The 17,190-nt window shown below is 39.8% G+C and overlaps 1 protein-coding gene across 1 annotated transcript; it reads right to left on the reverse strand.

Annotated features, from left to right (window-relative positions):
- Positions 1-1,064: 1,064 nt before the first annotated feature.
- On the reverse strand, positions 1,065-12,783 carry HECA (hdc homolog, cell cycle regulator). Its single transcript, XM_019550166.1, has 3 exons — positions 10,517-12,783; positions 7,597-7,751; positions 1,065-2,765 (listed from the first exon to the last, which is right to left on the reverse strand). Exons 1-3 carry the CDS (start codon positions 11,676-11,678, stop codon positions 2,601-2,603), a joined length of 1,482 nt encoding a protein of 493 aa, XP_019405711.1. The 5' UTR covers positions 11,679-12,783; the 3' UTR covers positions 1,065-2,600.
- Between the last annotated feature and the right edge of the window lie 4,407 nt (positions 12,784-17,190).

Here is a 17,190-nt window from a genome sequence, read left to right on the forward strand (position 1 = left end):
AAACGTAATTAATCATTTAGTCATGGAGAATACAAGTGACTCCTGTGTGTCAAAATCAAGTCTAAATGTCTAAGAATGTCTTCCCTGCAGAGTTCATTCAAGTTACAGCTTGAGTGTTGTCCTACATGCATCTTCCATTTTCACCTAGGATATACCATTAACCACTGACCACAGAGAAAAGCCTCTGACCTCTTCTGGGATACATTTCAAGCTAAGACTAGCTCACCCAGCTGTGGGTTTAGGTTAGCACAGACCCACAGAATATGCTCCAAATGTACACGCAAGTGCAGAAACCATAAGAACACATTAATAAGGGGAGGATCGTGGGCGACTGGTGCCTCCCAAGTCTGGGGGGTACCAGATTTCCGATTGGGGGTGGGGGGAAGAGGAGGTCCCCCAGCAGCTGATCGCCAAGCCAGTGGCAAAACTGGAAGTGCACTTCCAGTTTTGCAGCTGGTGCTTTCAGGAAGCGAATCTCAGGGGGTGTACATGCACCTGCATGTACTGTCTACGCATTCCCAATGGGGAGGATCATTTAGTATTTAATAACCTGGCCAGATTTTTCAAGTACTATGTAAATGGTACTGTATTTAAACTGGTAGAAAGCCTACCTATACGGAATGTGACAGGTTTTCATTTTTGCTTGGTTTGGGGGTTAGGCTTCCATTATAGGGTGTGCAGCATGTCAAAGCCATTTAAAAACACATACTTCAAACAAAACACATTCTGAAAAATTCCAATGCAAGAAAACTGTTTTGTTTGAACACAGCATCTTACAACTTTTTAAAAAATTATTCTATTTATGCAACAGCAATTCTTGACTCAGGAAAAGAATTCACAATGAACATGGCATGAAAATAACTTAGACTGATCTTATAAAACCAAGTAATATAGATTAGGATGTTTTATTTTTAAATTTCTGCATTAAAAATGTGGAAACCAAGAAACAGAACATTGACAAAGGCTACCCCTCTGATACAAATTAATTTTCTGGTGTAGAGTCTGCTAGGCATAGGTATTTAAAAAAATAATTTTACAACTTTTTTTTTTTTTTTTTTTTTTAAAGCATATTCTCCCAGTCCTCAGTATCTCAACTAGACTTGGATAATTTTGAAAGACAAAGGTGCAGTGTTTGCTTTAAATGAATTCTGCCAAGTCTACACTGATGATTAAGAGTTGACCTTAAGGCCTCGAACCTTTATACACCAATCATATACACTTTAAGTCCTGGCAGCAGCCCAGCCCAACCCAACTTTGGAAGCTCTCCTGAAGTTTGGGACATGAGATCAGCCCCACCCCTGCTCACTTCCCAGTGCCACTCTTTCTGCAGTGTGTTTGGAATTTATGAGGCACCACAAATCACCACCTCCTGCACTAGTATCAGCAACCCCACAGTTCCCTGGTTCTTGACTTCCTCTCCCCATAGGCAGAGACAAGAAACCTGGAGATCAATACCTGGAAGGGCTCTATAATGGAATACATCTTGCCACTATGCTCAAGCATTAAACATCACAATATGGATGGTTTTGGCACAGGCTGCGGGATATGATATAGATGGGAAAGGGCATCTCACATAGCTCAGGCTTCTTGTGGGTGACCTCAGTGTTGACTCTAAATATCAGTGCAAACATCCTCTTCATGACACACTTGCACTAAAATGACACAAATACCCCACAGATCTTACAGATCACATTTTAGGGTCTTCTTTCAAAGTCAGCCATACTGGTCTGAGGCATGCTACCTGAAAAGGTCCAGCCCCAAGACGCAAACATGCACACACTCCTCTCTATAGCTGCTTTGCCACAGACCATACCACTCTCTGTTCCTTCTGTGTAACACAGCAGATTCCTAAAATATTTAAAAAATAAGAATACCTTTAAATGAAGTGTTTTAAAATCTCAAACTTGGTTTTGGTATAAACCATTTACCCAATGGCTAAAATTACAATACTGGTGGAAACAGTACTATCTCCATATGATCTGTCAGTGAGGGTAACGGATATCAAATATACACTGCAGGAAGACACTATGCCAAAAGTGGAAAAAAAAAAACCCATTTTTTAAAGGCTGCATTTTCTGGCATAGATTTACATTCACTCGTCACAATATTTTACTTACTCAATTCTGAGGAATCTAAACAACAGATCTCTACTGCTACTATGAACTTAGGGACAAATTCTGCTCCCAGTGGCATCAATAGCAAAGACTTTAATAAATTCAGCAGTAATAAGACTGCACCCTTTATGAGGTTTTCCTCTTCCCACCCAGCCATATGAGCAACAGGCCCATAAGATATCTCATTTCCAACCTTTCCAATATTATGATAACATGAAAAATAAAACCAGTCCACTTCCAGCTGAAGTTTCCCCCATTCTTAGGGCATACTTCCAGGCCATTAACTGGCTTTCCTACAACCTTCAACTGACATCTTGCCAGGAGGACCCTGGTCTTAACAACACACATATCTTAATGTGTACACAGACAAGAAGCTGCTCTTTCAGTTAGAAAAGAAATTAATTCTGTCACAGAATGCATCCTATAAAAGATATGTAATAAAGTAGTAATACCCATAAAATAGCTATTACTAAAGCAAAGCTTTTGTCAATAAGCCTCCAGAACTTTAAATGAAGAGAATGGCTTCACAAAATGGTAGTCTAGATTTCCACAGTGTGGACACTGCTGGACGTTGCTGTACTCTGAGAAATACTGCATCCCAATCCGTACATCAATGACTGGCTTTCCGCAGTGCTTACAGTTCAGTCGAGCCTGTAAAAGAGCAGAGAAACACTTCTGAAACAAGTAACTACACCACAGAAAAATAAGTTATTTTACACAGTTCATTCCTCTTTCATAAAAGGAAATCAGGCTTCAATCAGGAACTATATCTAATATTATTTAATGGTGAAGACAACTGCTTAGAATAGTAAACTCCATTAACTGGGACATCTCCGTGTGATTTTGGATCCACTCCGGTAAAGCACTGGGTAGTTTCAGCTACCTTTTAAGCACTCTTCAAGACTGAGCCCTTAGAGAACATCTTCACAGCACCACGCAGATAGATTGCTCAGAACTGGCTCAGCAGACCTGCATTTAGTGCAGTGTGTGTCTGGGCCAATATGGCTGTAACTGCTTCCAGAATGCAACTGGCTTGTTCAAACTGCCTCTGATATCTCTGTGCTGTACCATGTAAATATAATCAAAGTTTTACTCTGCATAAAACTCCAAAAATTACTTCAAAATCCCCTTCTATTAAGAAAAACAAAAAAACCCAAAAAACAAACAAAAAACCAATTTCTCTCCAAATGCACTCAGAGTTCCCCTTTGTCAGGCTGCCATAGCATGAGTGTCCACATTTCTGGCAGACTCATTATCATGTAGAATTTGAGAAACCTAAATTACTCGGGGAATTTTATTTTTTGATTTTTTAGTAAGTCATAAAGCTTGGTAAAAAGTATAATGAGGCGATCAAAGCAACTGGGGGGAAAAAAAACCTTCAGCTAATCAATAGCTTTCTAGTTAATCTCATCAATGGCCATCTAGTAGGTCATCCCAACTAATTACGGTACATTCTAGAGAGGTCTCCAAACAGTGCTAGAGTCCCCAACATAAGCAGTATGTATATTTTAGCAATATAATACTTGAATTTGTAAGTTAACAACATTTTGGCAAGTCTAAAAACAAAAGCAAACGGCGTATTTGCTTGTATGTACCTATACAGACTTGATTAATCAACTTGAAGTCACTTCCAAAGCCCTTAGTACACATCATGAGAGTTATTTTTATATGAAAACTAAGCACAGTAGTGTCTTCAGCTGCTAAGAAATTAAGGGGAGTTAAGTTCTTACTTGACATATATGCAAAATACCAACTTTAAATGCAAAAATACTGATTTTTATATTGATTATATTCCTAAACTAGACCTATGTACTTCACATTATTATTCCTGTCTATATACCTTAACTTTGAAAAGACACTAAAGAAAAGAAAAACAAACAATTTTTAAGTCCTTGCAACATAATTCTTAATCTACAGATTCTTACTGTGATGCTATTTAGGTTTATATTTAAACATAATCTTAGTATGCAGCACATCAACATTTTAATCTTCATGGATTAACAATTTTAAAGGTTACCATATTTCAGTAGCATGATATGGTATTATACAATGTATTGTAGCTTAAAATCTTTTTCAGATTTTGAAAACTTATGTATGAGCTAGATATTATTATAGTATAAAAGCATTTTAAAAAATCCAATTTACATAGGCCCTACTTTAATTGGATAGATCTGTGAGGCAATTAAAAAGTAAGTGTCAGGATGAGAACAGCTAGAACTATTGCTGAATAGAACAGATGGCTAGGCAAAATAAGTGGGTTTAAGGAAGATACTGGGCTGTGAAAAATCAGGCCACCTGATATACAAGGCAGCAGGCTGCTAGAACCATAGCAAACAAGGTGGAGGGGGTTTAGGAGAAGAGAGATATAACAACAGAAGAAACATGAGGCAGAGCATAGAAGGAAAGAGGACTGACACGTAGGTAGGGTCCAAAATGCACAATAAAGCCCTAAACACAATTTAATGGCTACTTTGGAACTCCTACCACAGGTCAAGAGCAACAATGACTGCTCAAAGTGTCAGATTCATTAGATCTTTACTTGGAAAAAATATTTAATAGTTTAAAGTATACATTGTTTATTATATGTTATATGTATATATTAAAATTGTCTATTATATCGGGGCTGGATTTAATGATCCTCTGGGGTCCCTTCCAGCCCAAATGTCTAAGAAATCTATAAAATTCAAGTAAGAGAGCATTAGTATAGATTTATGTATAAATAAATAAATAAATAAATAAATCGTTCTCATCTTCTCTGCTAGGACACCAAAGATCCTAAAGCAGGGGTAGGCAACGTTTTTTGGCCAGAGTGCCGAAAAAACCACAATGTCTACCTTGTAAGGTGCTGGAGTGCTGGCATGCCACAAAAACAAAACTGGGGTGGAGGGGATACATGGCAGGATGTGCTGCGTATTTAATACTGTTAATCAACATCATTAATGTTGCTTTTTTGGTTTTGATTTTTATTTTTTTAACACAGTAAATAGAGAGCTGGTGTCAGGCAGGGAGTGGGGGCTGCCCCAGGGCTCCGATACTCAGGCCACAGCGTGGGGCCCAGCAGCACTGGAGGTGGGGCCCAGCTGGCCTGCGCAGCTCCGCAGGGATGGGCGCAGCCACCCTACCCACAAAGGGAGGCTGCCTGGCTAAGGCAGGACACCATGTTCAGGTGGCTCCTGCTTGGTCTGTGTGTGTGCGCTGGGTACAGTGGAAGTGGGAGCTGCAGCCACAGGCTGTTCCCTGGGATCTGGGAACAGCTGCCACAACCGGTGCTCAGGGCCAAGCCAGCCTGGAGCCTGCAGCGCAGCGTCTCTGTGCAGTGCCTACCCTAGCCCTGGCCCCTTGAGGGGAGTTGCAGGTAGGCAAGGCCAGGACCTAGGTGGGCTGAGGCAGCCACGGTGGCTGTTCCCAGGCTCCAGGGGGCTCCCGTGGCCAGGCCCCTGCATCAGGGATGGCTCTGCCCTGCCTGCGCTGTGCCCAGCGTGCAGAGAGGCCAATCCCAGAGGGGGAAACCCCCTGAGCCCAGCATCCTGCCCCAGCCGGGCAGCATCCCCATGTTCATGGGGTGGCTGCGGCCCACCCTGAGGAGCTGCATGGGCCAGGCCAGGCCCCACCATGGGTGCTGCTAGGCATCCCCGCCTGCCCACCCACCACAGCTCAAGCCCTCACAGCCCTGGGGCAGCCCCCACCTTCCTAAGGGACCAACCAAGCTGGCTTGCCCACAGCGCCTCCTTCCACACTGCCCAGACCCTGTCCCAACCGCCCGGCCCCAGGACTCAACACCTCAGTCCTGCCCTGGGTGAGACAGGGTGTCTGCCTGCCTGGGCAGCTCCCTCCAGGGGCCAGCCGAGCTGGAGGGTGCAACCTGGACGCATGGGTTGGGGGTAGTAGAGCACAGACAGCCACCCTGCCTGCGTTCTTCTGGCTCCACCCCGGTGCCTGCCATGGTGCTGTGACTTGTGGCTGCACAGGAGAGCCCAGAGCAGCAACTTAAAAAAAAAAAAAACCCAAAAAAACCCAGCTTCTTTGCATGCCTTCTGGCATGCCAGGAAAAATGTCTCCACGTGCCACTAATGGCATGTGTGACAGGGGTTGCCGACACCCGTCCTAAAGCATTCTCTGATGGAAAGCACATGTATAAGTCACCTTGGTCAAGTTTCCCTCCTCCAACACCCCTCAACCTCCTTATGTCAGTCAGCTTGTTGGCTTCCATCCTTACAGTGGCTATATTATAATAATGCTGCTTATACAGTTCATGAAGTGCTCTGGGATTTTTTGGAACAAGGTACTAAATTATTTAGCTGAGAAGTAGAAAATCAGTTCAGAATTAATTTACAAAGCAACTCTTAACTCTGCCCCTTTGGGTACATGCCCACATGTATATGGAAATTTTAAAGTTAAATATAAAGGAAGTTAATGCATATTTCCATGATGAGCGGACAGTCTCTTCTCATCATGCAAAGGTCTTCAGGGCAGGGACTGTCCCCTTTCATGTTTTACGTAGAGCCAAGAATTTGTGGTACTTAGCATTAATAACATCTAGAAACTGGAAAGTTTTATAAAGTGAGTGCACAAGCAAAGTAATTAAATATTGAATGAAAAAATCTATTCTTTTCTTCCATTGTGATGAAACCAGTCTATGTATCATTGGATATGAATGCAATAGAGCTACATATTGAACTGAAAGGATCTATTTTTTTCTATTTTCTTTTCTGTTTAAATAACATTTCCATTGAGCCCCTCCACTCACACTGCTCAATGCAACTTGCATACAATTTAGCTCACCCTTAATATATACTTAAGCAATATGCCAATGAGCTACTGCCAATGTGACAATTTTGAAAAACCTCTTGAGGCCTGATGCTGTGAACTGCGAAGCAATCTCATCAATTATCAATCACATGTTAATCTGCAACAACATGGCATGAGACAAACAAACTGGGCTGCTGTTATACATATCAAAAAGAAGTTCTTTCAAAATGTGATATTATTTCAAATAGACACGTGCTTTCCAAAAGTTAAACAAAAAGGAGTGAGGGGGAGCTCCTTTAAGACTTTCCATTAACTCTACCTTTCTACTATGACTATCCCTTGATAAAGGCGTATTTAGAGACTTTTAGTTGTCTAAACTAACTTGACATTGTTTGCAGTAACTACTAGAGGTGCATGAGATACTCTGTAGTGCTTATTCAATCTCAGTATTAGGAGTTAATATATTTAAATAATTTTTAAATAAATAAAATTCCATAAACTAACAGCTCCCCAATTTTTAAGTTCTATTATTATACACTTAAATGCTTTATAATTTCACCATTTAAAGCTATGAAGGACCATTACAGTATTAGTCTGACATCCTAAATAACACTGGCTTGTAGGCCATTTGTTTTTTTGGAGGAAGAAGAAGGGGGGAAAATGTAAAACACCCATCAGTTTCACTTACCAGTTGGAACTTCACCTTGCAAGCCTTGTTATGCATAATACTGACCTGACAACAGGGAGAAGCTGCCAGAATATCGTAAGTATACATAGTTCCCAGCTGGTGCCAACTTCCATCCCATCGGGACTTGCACTTAATGCAGATGATTTTGTGAACTCCTTCTAAGCAGTCTACACAAACAGCATAAAGGTGCATAAGCCTTCCTGTGGACAGGAAACACATTTCTTAAGGAAAGGACATATTGTCAAAAGATCAAAACAGACATTTCCTTTAACATGCTATTTGCTGTTTGTTGCAATACAAATCATACCTTATTAAAAAATGCTTCTGTAGTAAATTTAAGAGAGCTTGGCCCAAAGCATATTCTACGAAGATCAAAAAACCCCTTCACAAAAAAAAATCCGAGTAAAACAGCCCCAGGGACATCCGATCCTTAATCCTCTCTTCACTGGAAGTTATTAACACAATATCAAATGATGGAAAGAACAGTCACAGCAAACAGTATACTCAACTATGCTCCAAAAATAATATTTTGCCCTTCCTCGGTTCCCACCTTAAGAAGGAAATGTTATAACTGGCCAGTTCAATCTGCATCTTACCATGTTCTTCCACAAAGGAGGGAGAAGTAAGGACCTGACATTGCTAACACGAGGAGCAAGCAAAACAGAAAAGAGCAAAACTGAAAATTTTGGTTTTGTTCACCAGTTCACTTTAAGGTGGGTGTATTTAAGGTGTGAGTAAATAATCTTTAATACATATTATGTTTTCAGATTTACACATTTATGCACGCTGCTGACTCAATGCATTCTACCTTATTTTAACTTTAAAGAATCTCCCTACCCTCCAACCATATTCTGAATTCCTATCACCCTGTCGGGTGAATTCCCATGAAGCCAAGCAGTTCAGACCTCATAACTGAATAGTTAAGCCATAAAAACTTTTATATGAGTCTTACTAAAGACTTGTTCCAATAAGCAAAATCCAGATCAAAATATAAAAAACTCCACAGACATTTCTGGTATTCAGTGTTTTGATCTGACATCTAGTTTAATAGCCAATGCCAATGCTCCATTCTCTGTGCCTACATGCTATATAAATAAAAAATTAGCACCACATTTTTCATGACTGGTATGCAAGACAATGTAAAATGAATACAATTACAAATATGAGCTACAAAAGAATTGTGGGTTGGGCTTACACGCTTTTCACGACAGTCTATGATCTTAAGCAAGAAGGTGTTGGATGTGTGCATAATTCATACAAAATTCATACAATCAATATATATGTAGCAGCCACTTTGAAAACTCAGTTAACGTATCCAAAATGCAGAGAAGCCAAAAAAAATCTGATCAGTCTACCACAGTTAAATTAATATTTTTGAAGCAACCTTCTTAGAGAAATAGAGAACAAAACCCTTTGAAAAGCAATTAAACTCCCAATTATTTTTAACTACGAACACTTAAAACCGTAGTTATTTCAAATTACCAAAAGCATTCCCCATCCAAGAAAGTGTTTAAATCTCATAGCCTAAGTGAACACCTGAAATTAGTCTTCAAATAATTCCATGCATTTATAAAGCTTTGTGCATGACAATATTATTTTTTTTCCTCAGAAAGTAACTTTGGACATATTAGCTGCTGCTGCAAAGCAGAAATACTTCATTACTTCACTCTCCACTAACCATTTGACATTCCTCATCAAAAATATAAAACCAAACACCTGACCTCCGACATGCCCACTGAAAAAGAAACAATTATTATTTGTTTAATCCACAAAGAAAATACTACCGTAAAAACAATGTTTACCTACAATTCTAAATATCCACTAAAAATATATCTTTCAGTAACAAACCAATCTTCTGAAGATAAGGAAAAAAGAAGAGGAGGAAAAAAAGCAATGAATTATGTAGATTCTGTCTTCTGAGCCAGGATTTCCACAAATTTACCAAACACCTGGAATGGAAAGTAATATTATTTTTTTAAAGTAATAGTTATGTTAGGCAGAGTTTCAAACTATCCTTAGTAAGTGACAATACATTCACTGTTGCCAAAACACAGTACTGGCAAAAGCACAACCATGCTGTGTACCTTTCTCCAAAATGGCAATAAGCATTTTGATTTGTAACATCACCTCATTAGAGTTTATTTCATTTACTGATTTTGTCAGATTTATGCGCCACACTTGTTAGATCAGGGGAATTATATACACTGGAGCCAACTCAATCTGGTAAATCCATCAAAACTAAAAAGGTGACTTCGTTATCATGTACATGTAACAAGGAGAAAATACTGGTTTATGGTAGCTTATGTTACGAATCTTAGTTCATTTGCCTTTTATCTATCACTAGTTTTCCTCTGAAGTACAGTAGATATTATAAAAACAATATTGTTAGCACAGACGTGGCTTTGTGACTTAAATGCAAAAGTCTTAAATACACCTCGTTACCTGTTAAATAAAAAGGATCTTAGGTAAAAGAGTTTTATATCTAAGTGTGAGATATAACAAGCTATAAATGAGAAAACAGCACATATAGCCACCCAAGGAGTGGCATGCTTGACTTCCACAGTACCTATTTAACTTCAAATCCCTATTCTGTGCTACAGCAATAAACTTAACTTTCAAGTCCAAATGCATGATTTTGTCTCAGGCTCAGAACAAACAAACCAGTGTGCATAAACTATAACACATACTGGCTAAAAACCTTTACATACTGACTAGAACCCTGAAGGCAAATTCCTTACTTGTAAAAAAAAGTACTAAATGCCAAACACAGAAGCAACGAAGTAAGTCAGTGTTTAGACCTCTTCTTTCTAAATATTCTTTCAGATTTCAACCAGAGTCACATGAACATGAATTTAGGCTTTACATAATTACTTTAAAAACACTGCCCGGGGAGACATCTGAAATGCACAGAAAGCATTTCCACCTTTTAATGAGAGATCACACACAACGGACAGACAACCTGTACCTTGAAGGTGACAGGGAACATCATATTCAATTTCATCGTGCCTCGATGGACTAAGAAACAGGGTTCCATCCACAAGTGGGAACTGTTCAAATACTGGCAATGTTCTGTGGCACAGCGCACAATTTACAACATTTCTGTGGCTGGCACTAAGTGCTGCGAGAATAAACTTCCGAAGGTCCTCTCCTTGACCCACTTGGGCATCATCTTCCATCCGAACATGGAAAGTATTCAACTTATGTCTTGGGATATGAGTGAGAAGTTCAGATAGATCAAGCCTCCTCAAAAATTGCACAGGCGCATCGAAATGTCCTGACCTATGTGCTTGCAGCCCAGCTGCCCCATAATCAAAATGGGCATTTCTGAACATCCCACCACCAGCCATATTCTTCTTGTGTGGTTCCAGGTGAATGGCGTTTTTTAAAAATTCTCCTAAATAGCGTGAAGAACGGGGACCACTGAAATGTGCAGGGGCAAGAATGGAGTAGCCTGTAGGAGGGGACTGGCCAGGAGAGCCACAGGGAGAACGAACAGCATAGCCTCCACTAACTACACCTTTCTCTTGAGAGTTCTGTCTGTCCATCGAATGCCTTCGCTGAATATCATGACTTAAACCTTTCTGTGGCTTGTTAGTAGGCCTGCCCTTTTTAGCATCTTCTGCAGACTCTCCCATGGACCTTCCTGTGCTCTTCTCCGCCACAGACTTTTTCTTCTTGTCATCCTGCATGCGTTTCACTTGGTACCAATCAGTATCTTTCTTTAAGTGGCCCTGTCCACATCGGCAGGAGCAAAAGCGAAAAGCAAGATCATATCCTTTCTTTGTCCACATGTTCTGGCGACACTGCTTTTCATTCCAACTCCTTGCTCTGCCAATACAATTAAACTGGACAAGAATGCTGCTTTCCCACTCATAAAAACACTGAAGGTGCATCCAGGTGCTGTAAGGGCAATGTTCATTGTTGCATATAACCTTCTGGTAGTCATCCTTTTCAAGGTCAACAGGCCTTCCAAAACTACATATCAGTGGAGTAGCACAAGGTGCTTCTGTGGAACACAAAACAAATATATTAATAATAAACTTACCCTCTGTGCAATTCGTTATTTGCATATTTGTTACTTGTGTGTGTATCACTCGGCAGGACAAGGCCTGTTTGTTATTTAACATTCACTTTACTTTCAGGCCTAAGAGCACTAATCATGGGCTAAGATTATGCTAGCTGCAAAAACAGAACAAAGATGGCCCTTGACCCAAAGTGCTTATAAATACAAGATGAGAGATGAGATGCAGACAGAAGCACAAGAAAACAATGATAACATGGTAAATGTTACAGTCAGTGTGAAAGCAGGCCCTGGCACACCTGTTGTCATGAATCTGTAGGCACAATACCAAAGGAAACATTTCAAGAAGGATTTGGAGAGGAACAAATAAGGCAGATGCTATGGGGAATGACTCCATGGCATGCAGGATAGCACAGGAGAAAACACAAGGCTATTCAATTTTCCAATAAGTGTGTAAGCAATGGAGGCTGGCTTCATGGCTGATTAGAGGTGGAAACTGACCCTCTGGTAATTAACGAGAGATGACAAGGTAGAGATAAGCTTGGAAGGGCTTTTGAAAAACAAGCAGCTTATATTTGTGAGAGTGAAAGCAGATGCTAGGGCAGGTTCTCAGACAAGAAAAAAGCCACCATAATTTCCAATTTATCTACCCTCAAGGTTTTACAAACTGATAGTCTTCAGCAAAGGATCAGAAACTAGTGATCATGCAAAGTCCTTGCAGGATCAGATCCTAAATATCTGTGTAACTGGATGCTTGCAGTGTCCCATTCAACTATTCAAGGCAGGGCGGGGAGGGAAGGTATGCAAAAAATGGGGGGGAAAGCTGCTACCCACCTCTACAGGCAATAGTCTCCAAACTATGTCAATCATTTACCGCTCTGTTCTCTATGCCAACAAGGGTGGAAATTACAGTGGGATTCTCTCCTACAGTTACCTTTCTATCAAGAACTGGACTAATACATTTTCACCATGGTTTTTTTTTTTTTTTTTTTTTTCAAACTCTTCTCTCTGAATTGACAAAGAATGACATGCTTCATTTCAGAATGCATCTAATATTCATACGCAAAGTAAGCTAAGGGGAGAAGGAAACAGGTCCTCCTGGATAGTACAGCTAACATCAGAGGGAAGAACCAAGGTATCCCTCTGGCACTATTTAAGAAGTTCATCCTGCTAGAATTAAATCTATTATCTTACTAGTTGTCTAAACTCTAAACCAACTCTTCAGCTCTGGGGCCAGATGCTACATGACGGGCTGGCCCTCAGGTTAGATCCACCTTGCGGTCAGCGCATATGGTCAGTCCATCAGCACAATCTGGCTGCAGCACAACCCCAGGCACCAGCCCAACCCCATGCACTGGATAGGGCTGCAGCACAACACCATGTGCTGGCCTGACGATGCACACCAGATCCAGCTGCAGAGCAACTGTGTGGCAGCGCAATCTTGCATATGGGGCCATGTCATTTAGACTGCAAGTTCCCCACAAGCCCAGAAATTTGGTGACAAGGGAGCAGTGGTAGCATTACTTGCAATTAATGCTGCTCCCCCACCACCAAATTTCTGAACTTAGGGGAATCCCCCTGTGCCTAATGAGACAGTTCCACAGGCCAGATCCAGCCCATGGGCTGGAGGTTGATGACTGCTAATCTAGACTTTTGAACAGCCCAGAAAGAATACTGTAAGCTTTTGTTTTGTGTTTTCAGGTGTTTACTCTTCAATAAATAGTGTTTGGGCTGACACCAATTATTATGACTTCTCTTTAAGCTGCTACTGAGTATTGTTGAACATATATTTTGAAGACCAAGATGAGAAACGATTACAACTTATCTGCCTTGAGCCAAAAACTGCCAGTTTCCCAGTTCACACAGCCTCTCCCACCCCTGCTCCCACCCACCCTATTTATTATTGTCCCCTTCCAGTCAGTTACAACTATATCATGCCATGTCAAGCAACTCCTAGGTAGATGTTTTTCTTCTCCTGGCTATATGGCAAGCAGTTAAAACTTTAAGATACTGTGCTTGATATTTGGAAGTGTAATTTAATTATAGCATCCAAAGCAATAACAGGCAATTTATCTCAGAGGGGCCAATTAAAGTTAAACCATCAAAGGCACATCATCATAAACCTAATGCTGAATAAGCAATAAAAAATTACTATTAAAAAAAAGAAAAAAAATCACTCACACATTCCCAGTACTCATTTGTACTAGGATGCAGTTTTCTTAATACCATTTCTAAGAGAAGAGGAGACTAAAAGTCCACTTACCCACCCCCAAAATTCAAAATGCTCAAACATCTGTGCATACAAATACCACCATAAATACCTATAATTTAAAGGCTTTTTTAATTTTAACAAAGATCTCAGGTTGGGGGAATTTTTTTTAATTAGCACACCCTTTGGAACAGAATACAAGCATTAACTCTGTTTCTTAATACCAGTATAATAGTTATCATTAAAGCTAATGAAATGCTTTCTTTGACCCGCTTCCACCCCCCCACCAAAAAAAACCCCTCTCTCACAGTACCTCCAGTTTATTGGATGCAAAATAAATAGAATATGTATAATCATATAGAGAAGCGTACCCACTGTTGTGGGTCAATGGTAAAACACTTGTCTGCCACGCAGGAGACCGGGTTCAATTCCCAGATACATATATAACTAAAGCCATCAAGGCACCAAAAACTCAGACTCAGTCTGGTTCTTGGATTCTGTCTCAGTAGCCTAAAAGGGGAAGGAAGGTCTGAGCAGCCTCCAATAACAAAACTAGATTAATAAAATAAGTGCTAAAAATAGAAAAAAAAAAGTCATGATTTATACAGAAGGCTGCCAGTCAACTTGTTCACTACTGTTGTTGCTGTTTGTACAGAATAAGATTACAGCTGAGGGAAAGGGAATATTTTAAAGGTAAATTGCCAAGAAGGTATTCTTTTTTAATTTGGTTGTGCGCCTTTTTTGTTACTGTTTTATCCATCATGAAATCTGGATGGAGTTTGCCCTCTTTTCTGCTTTATTATCCCTCTTCATCCTCAACCCTAAAAATAGCAGGGCTGTTAAAAGTACCCTTTCTTTTTTTCCCCCTGAAGTATATACTGAATATCTGAATTTTACTGCTAAATCTCAGTTTCACTGAAGGATGAAGGAAAAGGAGCACTGAAAGTAATGCTGATATCTTCTGACATTTAAGTTTAAAAAATGTTTTATATCTATCTCAATTAGAGGAATGCAAAGGCCATACAATTAACTTATCAGAAGCTAAATGTTAAAAAAGAAAACACAGCTGGCCAGGGACATTTACTACATTAAGCTCAAATGGGTTTGTTTTAGAACTCAAACTTGACACGTACATGTCTGAAGCATTCTTTGCCAAACTTAAATGCGACTATGAAATAAAATTATAGATGAAAATTCTAATTATTCATGCACACTAAACATTTACCTTACCAACCAAGGACTCCCATCCTGCCTGCTACACATCAATGGCAGTGCATACAGACACAATTTTGGGATAACAATGTATGGCTCTGACTTCCATTATGCATCCTGTGAACCAACCCCAAGATTGATAATGTAATAATGAGATGGAGAATGTATAGGACTTCAGACATGCAAAGTGTCCATAGCAAGACACCAATAGCCAAAAGCTGGCTTTTTATCAACATAAATCTGCTTCCAAGTAACTGTCTAATCATGCACCTATTCAGCAGTTCAGTATTATAATTTTAGTAGCTAACATGCACTTAGAGATGGATGGATCATCTCCATTTATGAATTAACTGACTGGTAAGATCAGTGAATGCTTGCATGTGCCTATATCATTTTTTAGTTGCAGATTTTTTTCTGCAGGCAAAATTTACAGATACTGGCTGTATATCAACTTGTATGGCTCTTTTTGCCTACCTAAAACTCCCCCTACAGCTTTGAAGTTGAAGTGAAGGGTGACTTAAAGTTAAAACATTAAAAAAAAGTTAAACTAACAAAAATGTCTTCTAGGTCTGGATGTGGCTGTATGTCAGTAAACAAAGGGATTCAAATGATGAAGCTATTTGAAGCAAGTGTCTACTGATCACCTTAGCAAGTTTTGCTTCATCATAGAAACCACAGTAGATACAAGCATACCCATCTGCTGATGTAGTCATTTTATTTGGTATAAATCTTTCAAAGAAATGTGAGAGAGAGGCTCTAGTAAGGTACCAGACAACAGTCATAAACATTAACATTGTGAATAAAAGTATACTAAGCCCAAATAACTCATTGCTTAAATAAAGCATGTTTTACACTAAATAGTATGAATTAACTTTGCAATAGGAAACAAAAAATGATTGAAAACTGGTTTACACTGAACTCAGTTCCTACATACTTGAACTACAATAAAAGCTGGTGATTAAAATAGGCAATTTAAATCAATCATCCTTGATGAAAGCTTATTAACATGTTTTTACTGTGAAAAAAGAAAGCAACAAATATATAAGGAAACTCTCCCACTTCCATACCTAAATGAGGTAAAATGTACCCTGTTGCAGTTCTGGTTTCCATCAAACGGTAATTAACCAAATCCAGCGGATTCTGGTTACTGTGGTCAAGGAAATAGTAAAAACTTTGGCCCGTCTCTACAGTTAAAGGTCCAGGGCTTGTCAGCTGCAAAATGTTCTGTTCTCAAAAACATTTTCTCCCAACTTCATCTGCCTTCAGGATCTCCATCTTAATTATCTTGCTGCCAGTTGGTTTTTATCTCAAACTACAACTTGCATGATAAATGTGACCAAACTCCAGTTTGGGTGACATGGAGAAATGACTATTTCAACCCCACCTCTAATTACATCACAAGGATAAGTTAATTTGAAATTGCAAATGTTTCCAAGTCCCTTAATGAGTCCTATCCTGAGCTACTCCACCATCCCACTATTTATGCTGCAACTTTAATAGCCACCCAAGGCTAAGGAGAACTGGATCAAACAGGGTTCAACCTTGCAAATGCAGACTCCCTCAACAAGCTCCATCACAATCCTGAGTAACAAATAACACTTCACTCTACCTGCTGGAACAGTTCTACTCAGCTGATCTCATAATTATATAGAGAAGTGCTGGGACCACTCTGTCACATGCAGGGCCTTGGAAGTTTCCCCTACAAGCAACTTTTCTCATCCACATCAGACTAGTCACGTGTATGGTGACCACTAGTCAAACACTATGCCAGAAACCAAGGAAAGACAGAACAAGATAGTTGCACTAAGCTCACTAACCAACATCTAGCATGCCGTCCTCACAACATCTCAACATACTCAAGCATACATGTTCACCAAATTAATTTTTAATCCTGTGCAAAAAAACAAACTTCTAGATCACATCTAAAGGAAGAACTTATAGAGCTCTTTAAACAGTACAATCACAGATTCACAAATAACTAACTACCAACTAGTAGAGGTGCACTGATACATCGGTCCATATTGTATCAACACTGATAAAAGGGAAATTGACATTATTAGCAATCAGGGTTTTTTTTTAGCTGATATGGCCGATAATGTTACCGATAAATGTTGCGTGCACGCGCACAGCTGCAGCACGCAAGTGGCCAGGAAAGCAACACAGCAGCTTGGAGAGCAGCGTTTGGTGGGTAAGCCAG

This window comes from Crocodylus porosus, unplaced genomic scaffold (genome assembly GCF_001723895.1).
Source record: "Crocodylus porosus isolate Cpor-Errol unplaced genomic scaffold, CroPor_comp1, whole genome shotgun sequence".
NCBI lineage: Eukaryota > Metazoa > Chordata > Crocodylia > Crocodylidae > Crocodylus > Crocodylus porosus.

Excerpts from the sequence above, each read along its gene's own strand:
- HECA (XM_019550166.1), bottom strand. The coding sequence starts at position 11,678 with ATGTTAAATAACAAACAGGCCTTGTCCTGCCGAGTGATACACACACAA. Across the intron at positions 7,752-10,516 it reads TGTTCCCTGTCACCTTCAAG|GAAGGCTTATGCACCTTTAT; the intron begins GTACAGGTTGTC and ends TCCTGTCCACAG. Across the intron at positions 2,766-7,596 it reads CAGCTTCTCCCTGTTGTCAG|GCTCGACTGAACTGTAAGCA; the intron begins GTCAGTATTATG and ends GCTCTTTTACAG.